This window comes from Panicum virgatum, chromosome 3N (assembly GCF_016808335.1).
Source record: "Panicum virgatum strain AP13 chromosome 3N, P.virgatum_v5, whole genome shotgun sequence".
NCBI lineage: Eukaryota > Viridiplantae > Streptophyta > Magnoliopsida > Poales > Poaceae > Panicum > Panicum virgatum.
In genome coordinates, this window is record NC_053147.1 from 14,200,961 (window position 1) to 14,210,852 (window position 9,892).

Genomic DNA, 9,892 nt, shown 5'->3' on the forward strand with positions numbered 1-9,892 from the left:
TAAGTATGTGTGCAGCTGTTTTTAATGCTTCCATCCACAGCTCCACAGACAAAGTAGAATAACTAAGCATGCTACGTACCATGTCCATTAGTGTACGATTACGACGCTCAGCAACTCCGTTTTGCTGTGGTTCGCCCGGCATACTGTACTGGGCCTTTATGCCATTCTCTTCAAGATACTTAGCGAATGGTCCAGGTACTTGGCCGAATGGAGCATGTCTCCCATAATCTTCACCACCTCGATCCGATCTCACTAATTTAATAGTGACATTATGCTGATTTTCCACTTCAGCCTTGAATATTTTGAATTTATCTAATGACTCGGATCGATCACGAATGGGGTAAATATAACCATAACGAGAGAAGTCATCTGTGAAAGTAATGAACGAGTCAAAACCATCAACAGACTTTACTGGGAATGGGCCACAAATATCAGTATGAATTATTTCTAATAGGCCCGAACTCCGAGTAGCTCCTTTCTTAATTGTCTTAGCGAATTTCCCCTTAATACAATCAACGCAATGTTGATCTAAGTCTGAGAGATCTAATGAATGGAGTATCTCTTCTCTTATGAGACGCTCAATTCTCCCCCTCGAAATGTGGCCCAAACGACAATGCCACAATTTCGAAGAAGTCTCATCATCACGCTTACGCTTATGCGATACATCATCCACATTCATTGCAGAATAAACTTTATCAAGAGAGAGCAAATAAAGATCGCCTTGCAAATGACCAAGGCCCACACTTAAATTATGAAATTTAATGTTGCACACAGAGTTGCCAAACTCACAAATATGTCCCGACTTATCTAAACGCGAAACAGAAATAAGGTTTCTCTTCAAACTGGGAACATAAAGAACATCATGCAAACTAAGATTGAAGCCGCCTGGTAACTCCAAATTGAAGCTCCCAATGCCTTCAACCTTCACTTCATTGCCATCAGCCACTCTTAGACTTCGCTCCCCCTCTCTTATAGTTCGGATCGAACTGAATACCTGCAGTGAATTGGAAATGTGCACAGTGGCACCTGAGTCAATCCACCAAGTATTGGGAGAAAAATTCACTAAGAATGATTCATCAATAAAAGATACATAATCAGTAATTGTACCTTTGTTCTTAAGCCACTCCTTAAATCCATGGCAATCCTTCTGCTCATGTTTAGGTGACTTGCAGAACTTGCACAACCTCTCATTAGAGGTCTTCTTATGTGACACGGCCTTGCTCTTATGGCCCTTAAACTTTCTCTTATGCTGCCTGCTGCTGCCAGACTCAGCCTGATGCTTAGGAGTGTTGCTCATGCTAACACGCCCAAAGCGCTCGCTGACCATGTTGACAGCATCCTTCATCCTTTCAGCCTTCTGCCTTTCTTCTTCCTCAACACAGTAGCTAATGAGCTCAGCCATGCTCCAAGTCGCCTTCTGAGTGTTGTAGCTTATTTTGAAGGGACTGTACTGTACTGGCAGAGAAGTCATGATGAAGTGCACCAGAAAACCATAAGAGATAGCCATATCTAGTGTCTTCAGCTTATTTGCCATGACACACATGCTCATAATGTGCTCCCTGATTCCACTTTGCCCATCATACTGTGAAGTCAGCATCTTCATGATCAGGGTGCTAGCATAAGTCTTGGAAGAACTCTTAAAGTTATCCTCCACCTTGGCAAGATATGCCTTGGCGCTCAGATCATTACCATCCTTGTCCTTATCAGGAATAGCACCACAGATGGCCGGAGTGATCGTGTTCTTAATGATCATGTTGGCCATCCTGTCTGATCTCTCCCACTTCTCAATGGCAGTACGATCACCATTGGGATCAGTGGGCTCTGCTGGCTTGTCTTGACGTAAGGCAAGATCATACTCGCACACAGCAATAGCCACCTGAACATCTTTATACCAGCTTGGGTAGTTGGTGCCATTTAGGGGCTCAATGGACTTCAGGTAGCCCGTCACAGTGTTCACTGAAAATCATGAGAATAATAACTTAATTAAACTCACAATTAAGATGCGCATAAGAAGTATGAAATTAACCCTACGATGGTCTGATTAAAATCATACATAAATTTCAATTTGCATCACCGATGGGGAAAACAAACGAAATTTATCATTAAAACTCGTAATTAAATCAACGATGGTCAGAATTAATTACAAGTGCTCTAAATAAACTTCCCGATGGTTCCATTTAAATAGAGTGCATCTTAATTGCTTATGGTGGATGAACATAATTTTCAGTGAATAAATGCAATTAAAACATGATTAAAAAACATTTACATAACTCATGGAAATTAAATAACATAATGCTGGTAATAATAAGTGCAACAGAAATAATTAAAGCCTTTAAACATAACAGCAATTAAATTGAGCTAATATCATAAGAAACAGTAATAGAATAAGGCTTTAACATTAAATGGGCTAAAACTCATGAAAACAGCCCAAAATATCCCCTCTTTGTGCGGCCCGTTAAGCTGCTGCGCGGCCCAGTCTGGCCCATCCCGCGAAACCCTAATGCAGTGAAATCTGGACCGTCCATTGTGATCTGAGGGCCACGAACTAATGTAGCTTCATATAAAAGAGTGGAGACATGTCTGAACCCTAAATCACTTCCACTCCCTTTCCTTCTTCATCCCTCAGACCGAGCCGCCGCTTCCTCACGCGTCGGGAGACGCAGCCCGAGGCCCGGCCGCATCCGCCGCGTGCAGACGCGCCGCGCACAGGCCTGGCAGCGCCGCCGCGCGTCCGCCTGACGCGGGACTCGCGCGCGGGCCCGCGGTCTGAGCTCCGGCCGCCGCAGCATGCACTCGCGCGCCTCATGCGTGGAGCGCGCATCCAACGCGTCGCGCGGGACCCGGGGTGCGCCGACCGCGCGGGCCGCCGACCGCGCGGGCCGCCGACTGCGTGGGCCGCCGACCGCGCGCTGCGTCATGCGCGGGCCCGCGGGAGCGCCGGCGTCGTGCGCCTGTCAGGCCTGGCCGCTCGGTTCGCCGCCCAGGCCGCGTGCCACGCGACCGCCTGGTGGCCGCCCTGCGCACCGCTAGGAGCGCGTGTGCGGGCCGTCGGCCGCGTGTGCTCAAGCGCGGACCCGGCAGCGCGCCCACCCCGGCCGCAAGCGCCGGCCGCCGCCCGCTTATTCTCAGTGAACCAACTCATGGTCACAAGGTAAGATTCAATATTAGGATTAGGGTTAGGGTTCATCACGGGATTTGGGGATTTCTTATGCGATCTGAAATTGCGTTTTCCCCTCCTTCTTAATGCTTACTGATGCATCAATTTCATGGATCCAAGAACTAATTTGCGGAATAAATATGATCAGGGGCTTAAGTTGGGGAACAGATACTGCTAGCAGTAAACCCTAACTTTAATTGCTCGATTTAATCATGACATTAACTTAAACTGATTCATTACTCAGGCATGATTGCATCTAATCCGATACTTAACTCATAACAGATCAAGATTAATCTTAAACTTGACCTAAACCGAATTAGATTAGATCTAATCTCGTGATCAGAAACTTAATTAACCATGATTTAGATCTAATCACGCATGATTAACACATAAAAGCCATTATGCAGGATCTAATTGCATCTTAAACCGACGAAAATCAGAGGCATAAACATGGCTCAAAATTGACCGTGCATGAGTAGGTTAAGATGGCTCATGATACCGATTGTTAGAATTAGCCAGGCTTAAACATTAGAGGCTAATAACCCAAGATCTTAACATAACCTAGTTCATGACAAATCAATCTAATGCAGAATAAATTGGTAAACATTATACCAGCGTTAGCAGTTGCAGCAGCCATTTACGCCTGATCCGTAGAGGAAGTAGGCGTTCTTGTCGGTGTAGAAGACGCAGCGGCGAATCGGCGTCCTCCGGGCGCCAAACGGGAGTGCTTGGCCTTCCAAACCCCTCCAGTGCCCTTAGCGATCAGACTAGCGGTGGCTAGGGTTTTAGATTGAGATGAATGGGTGATTAAGGTGCTAACCATGACCTTATATTTATAGGCACTGTGGGGCTGGGGCCAGCCTCTGGAAACGGGCCTAATGGGCCTACTGATCACAGCCCATTAGGGTTATATCATTAGATTTCCTTAATTGCATTTAGATGGTTTAAACGCTTCCTTAATAGTGAAGATCACAATATATCTTAACTGAAATATTTCCAACATGCCTCACTCATATAATAGTTAGCTCTTAACCATTAATGTAAAGTCTAATTATCTCTCTTATAAGATTTTTTAGTTCTTATATCGAATTAAGCTGGCTGCAAGTTTGCAGCCCACTTCTCCTCTCCTTCCCCCCCCCTCCATCTCAGTATTTAGTCTACTTGCAACCTGCCATAATACTTGCTCTAAAAAAGCAAAGGTTAATTAGGTGGCTACCTCATTAATCATAACCACGTTCTGCTGGTCTTGTTTCCCATGCTTTTGTTCCTCCTGCTGTCCCAGCCCTCCTGTCTCTCTGTGTTAATTTTGCCTAAAAAATTTGTTTGCCTACGTTGTGGCAACGAGAAGTGGAGAACCCTCTCGCTATAGCTTGGCGCGAAACCTTGTCCGGGTTCAACGAATCTGAGCGAGCATCTTCTTCCCGTCGTCACAACCTTCCTTCTCACCCTCTTCCCCACTGGAGTATACCTATGTGGCTATGTCCACCTCCCCCACCATTTCGGATGCAAATCAATCGCTGCTCGCATGGCTCTCGGTGTGAACTACTGAACTAATGAAGGGGAGAGTTCTACTCCCTCCAATCACATATAAGTCACTGTGTTTTCGATGTGTCGAATTTCGATATTTGAAAATGAGACGAATATCTTTGTTTCGAATGTAGCTTCATAAATGTACTGAAGACCGTATTCAATTAAAAAAAACTTGACTTATTTATGACAAGAGGAATGTATGGATAGATTTTTTTTAACAAAAAGAAGCCTATTGTGCACCTAGTGTCAGTGGCACATAGCACGGCATCAAACTTGTTTGTCCCTCCAATGCAAGTTGTTTAGGAAGGCGCCATTTTTATCTTAAACTTGTCCAAGCAAGCTCATTCAAAAAGTTGTTTAGGCAATATATACTGCTAGTTGATGCATCAGTAACTTATTTAGAGGCTTCAAATTGTGTACTCCTATCATCTATAGGAGGAGCATAAATAGCAGGCATACTTGTTATACTTATCTTGGTCCGGAAGTCAAGGCTTACATGCATGCACAAACGGAGAGATCCGAAGCATAATTCCCTGTTGAATTAAAGATAACCGCAGCATATGAACAGCTGCTATTAATTAATCAGCTGTACTGGCTAAGTACGGCACTGGATCTCATATGGTTGTTATTGTGTTGAAGCGCACCAAAGCTAGCAGCAGGTTCATCTCTGCTCCCTATACTAATCAAATCACCTGACGGGAAAGGCTGAAACGAGATCGATCGTTTGCTGCTTTGGTCAACGCACAAGACAAGGGGTGTAGATCAGATCTTTTCTTCATTTTTTTTCTCCCATCGTCACGTACTAGTAGTAAAAACAAAGCAAGTGTTCATACTACTGGCAGGCAGTGGCAGTGTACGGAGTACTTATCAGACAGCAGCAGTTGTAGCCAGCTAAGATTAGAAATGTAGAAATGTCGAATTAGGCCCTTAGATGCGTAAAGAGAAGCTGTAAAATATTGTACACTTTCGTTTATATTTGATAATTATTATTCGATCATGGGTTAACTAGACTCAAAAGATCCGTCTCGTAAATTATAGACAAACTGTGTAATTAGTTATTTTGTTTAGCTCCATTTGATACTTCATGCATGCATTTAAAGATTCGATGTGACGTGGAATCTTGTAAAGTTTTAGAATTTTGAAGAGAACTAAATAAGGGGTAGGTACAGATATTCGCTCTATTAGGCTGGCTGTGACTGGTAGCTAGTGTTGATTTATTGTCAGAGAAAAGTATTACTGGCTGGCTGGTGGCTAGTGGCTGATGCTGATTTGATGTGAGAGAAAAACAATACTGGCTGGCTAGTTAATAAGCCAGCTGAACACAGCGATTGACTACTACATGCAGCCACCTTAGCTTAACTCGAACAAAATAATGAAACAAATAAATATAAGCTAAGATCAGACGAATGGAATTAATCAAACGAAATGTGCACGCCCGACATTTTTTAGGAACTCATTGGTACAAGTTAGAGTGTGTTAATAACAGCGACCGCCGAACAAACAACATATATAGCACTGGACAAACCAGTAAGACGCCACGAACAAAAGAACAAGCACACGGTACAACATCCCAATCGAAGCTACCACCACATCCGATCCGGCACGTACTCTAGATGACGCTTGGATCTGGAGCAGCTCCCCATGACCTAAGTTATTAGGACCGGACCGGTCATCGAACCCGTGAAGACGTCGGTTTAATGGTTTATTGGTTCAATCGTTATGAACGTGTTGAACCACCGGTTTAAAAGTATTGAACCGTTTAACTGAACTGGCCACAGATATTATGAACCGGTCATATATATATATATATATATATATATATATATATATATATATATATATATATATATATATATATATATATATATAAAATTAACCGTACATACTAAATACTGCATAGTTTATCATAAGAAAAATAAGTTCATAGATAACACAACTATATAATCAAATTGATTGCGTTCAAAGTCCAACATGTGAAGCACAATTCAAATATACTGAAATGATCTTGATTTTACATATATCCATTTAATATCCCACTCGTTAGCCAACAGAGTTGCATTCAAGTTTAATGTTCTGATTAAATTTGTGAAATCTCTACTCAAGTCTTAACGCACACTATACAAATTGAATCAATAGAATATCGTCAAGAACTCAAGATACCGTTGGCCACACTTGTGCTGGCGTTGCTTGCTTGCTTGTGGAGGTCCGGAGGAGCTGCCCTCTGCCGGCGGCGGCACACCATCGCACGGCACCGGCAGGGACAGGTGCCCAGCGAGGTGGAGCTGTGGCGAGCAGGAGAGTTGGAGCCATGGAGCATCATGCCGTCGTGTTGCCCCCGGCCGCCGGATCTCACAAAGAACAGGCCGCACCGCTGCAGGGAGCCAGGGATAGGTCGCCGGCCATCGATGGCTTGCTGCAAGCCGAAGAACGAGCAGGGGATGAGGGGGAGCGCCGCCTCTGTCGAAGAAGGTAGGGGTAAGGCCTCACGGGAAGTAGATGCGCCGCCGGCCGCCTGCCTTTTCGTTTAGGCTGTCGCTCCTCTCAGATGCGCCGCCGCCTAACAGAGTAACAGGCACCAAATGAAAGTGGCCTAAAAATTCAGCCTTTCCAGTTATACCCCTCATTAGATAATGCTATAGTGAATCGATAGAGGGGTAAAATGGGTAACGTACAAAAATTGCCCGGATCGAATGGAACCGGCCGGTTCACCCGTTCCATAAAAAACCGGCTGGTTCAACCGGTTTTTACCGGTTCAGTTGCACAGACGGTCTTTTAAGCGAACCGGGCTGGTGTAGTCTTTGGTTCACGATTTTTTCGGTCCGACCGCCGGTCCGGTCCGGTCCTAATAACTAGACTCATGACCCCATCCATCCACCATGGACATCGTCGTGCCTTGCATATATTGTCCATCTACAGATCTGTGTGACATAACCAAAATCTCGGTGGATACAGATCCAACAAAATGACAACGAATCAAACGAGACAATACAGCCAGATGACCTCAATACTGATTTTACAATCGCCCGTGCGGAAGCCAACTCACGGGCGACGACAGCTCACTCCCACCCCTCCACGCTGGCCTCCTTCCTCCTGTCTCTTTCCCCTTTTTCCCCTTCTCCGTCCTCCACCCCCAACGCCCCCATACCCCGCTGCTCCATGGGAGGCCCCCCACCCGCACCCCCACCCCATCCGCTTCATTGGAGGCGCAGCGCGCCGGCGGCGAAGGGGAGGAGCTGCGCGCCGGCGGCGGCGAGGCCGCGGGCTGGCGGCGGCGGCGGCGTGGAGCGGTGGCGAGGCGAGCGGCGCTGTAGGGCCGGCAGCGGGGAGGAGTTGCGCGCCGCGGCGAGCCGACGGCGGGGAGGGGCTGCGCAGCGTAGTTGGCGGCGGGGAGGCGGCGGGCCGGTGGCGGCGGCGGCGGCGTGGAGCGCCGGCGAGGCGGGCGGCGCTGCGGGGCCGGCTGCGGGGAGGAGCTGCGCGGCGCTGCGGGGCCGACGCGGGGAGGGGTGGCGTGAGCGCGCGGCGCTGCGGGGCCGACGGCGGGGAGGGGCGGTGCGAGCGCGCGGCAAGCCGTTGGGGGAGGCGGCGAGCAGGTAAATTTTTTTTTGTGCTTGTTTTTACAAAAAGTTTTACTCGAGTTTTTTTTGTTTTTGGATGCAAATTTTTTTTTCACTTGAGTTTTTTGTTTTGGATGAAAAAAGATTGTTCAAAAATTTTTTTTCTCAAAACTTCTCATTCAAATTTTTTTTCCTCTCTGAAAATTTTTTCTAAAAAAATATCAAAAAACGACAAAAAAGGAAATCAACCGTACGGACGCCAACTTTCGGGCGCCCGTAAACTAGCCTCTCCCCCAGATGACAACTTTACAATAACTAAAGGATTAATTAATTCATCACACTCACGCATACCGCCAGTGAGAAATAAAGGGTTTTGTTTCAGAGAGAGAGAGAGGGAACGCAAGGAAGAAGTTCAAGGGGGCAAAAATGAATACTGACAAAATGGAAAGCAAGTCGCCGTCGTCAACTGATCCATCGAGTCCAAGCACGCAAAGCGTGAGGCGCAAGTCGACCTTGATCGAGAATTCCTGCCAGTGTCCGGTACTCCGGTTGGGCTAGGTTGGCCCAGATTTCTGGTGCCTCTCGCCGTCGCCGGCCGCCGCTACATCCCAAAGCGCGACGTGACGACGGTTTGACGGCGGACGGGAGCGGCGGCGGCGCGGCTGCTTCGGATTTCAATAATTCTTCAACGGCTCGCGTGCTCAACAGTATGATCGGTAGCTACAAAATTTCATCAAAATTGATTGAAATTTACTGGAGATGCCAGTATAACTGGTAACTACTATGTGCAAAACAGTGTAGTTAGAACTATACATGGACCCTACGTCAAGAGTCGGACCCTAGAAATAAAACTCGTGTTCACACTATTAAAATTTATCGAAATTGACTGAAATTTGTTGGAGATGACTCACTATGATTAGTAGCTACTCTGTACAAAGCAGTGTGGTTAGACCTACACGTGGGTTCCAAAATCGGAAGTTGGATCCTAGGATTGAAAGCTTGTGTTCACACTTTAAAATTTTAGCGAATCTGAGTGAATTTTGTTGGAGATGCCTTATAATGATTGTCAGCTACTCTGTATTGATCGGTATGTCTGAATTTATATATGACCCTCTATATCGGTAGCAATATATTAAAACTAGTTGGAGAGAATTTGTTCTAATAGTTCGATACCGGTTTGAAGATTTGGATTGAAACTATTAGTTTGGTTTGCTTTGGGAGAAAAGAGCAAGTAGTTTAGGTTGGTTTAGGTGGAATAGCAAATCGGTGGAGTTGGTTTGGTTTCTAAAGTGTGCTAATAATAAAATAGTTTGGTTTGATTTTAGTTTGAATTCCAAACCATTAGCAGAGCTAGTTTTTACTATGCATCTATGTATACTTATATTTTGATAAATAGAAAAAATATACATCTAGAAATGCTAACATGATCTATAATTTGGAAAGAAGAGAGTACTTAAGTATTCAGAAGTCCACATGCATGCAACGTGTTTATGCACACTAAACGACCAACGACGTGGATCCATGGAGCTTAACCGTCTTCAGACCGGCTCGTTCACTTTTCCAGTCGTCGTCCAGAGATCGAGACACATTCCAACGCAGGAATGACGGACTGCACTAGTAGCTTTCCGGACAATTAATAAGTACTATATAT

At 45.6% G+C, this 9,892-nt stretch overlaps 1 protein-coding gene and 1 long non-coding RNA gene across 2 annotated transcripts; both read right to left on the bottom strand.

The window, feature by feature from the left end:
* Positions 1 to 745: 745 nt before the first annotated feature.
* Positions 746 to 3,987, bottom strand: LOC120664487. Its single transcript, XM_039943744.1, has 3 exons — positions 3,770 to 3,987; positions 1,108 to 1,956; positions 746 to 994 (listed from the first exon to the last, which is right to left on the bottom strand). Exons 1-3 carry the CDS (start codon positions 3,792 to 3,794, stop codon positions 939 to 941), a joined length of 930 nt encoding a protein of 309 aa, XP_039799678.1. The 5' UTR covers positions 3,795 to 3,987; the 3' UTR covers positions 746 to 938.
* Positions 3,988 to 6,628: 2,641 nt separating this feature from the next.
* Positions 6,629 to 7,259, bottom strand: LOC120667365. Its single transcript, XR_005672168.1, has 2 exons — positions 7,175 to 7,259; positions 6,629 to 7,100 (listed from the first exon to the last, which is right to left on the bottom strand). It is a non-coding gene; the product is annotated as an uncharacterized LOC120667365 (long non-coding RNA).
* Positions 7,260 to 9,892: the final 2,633 nt, after the last annotated feature.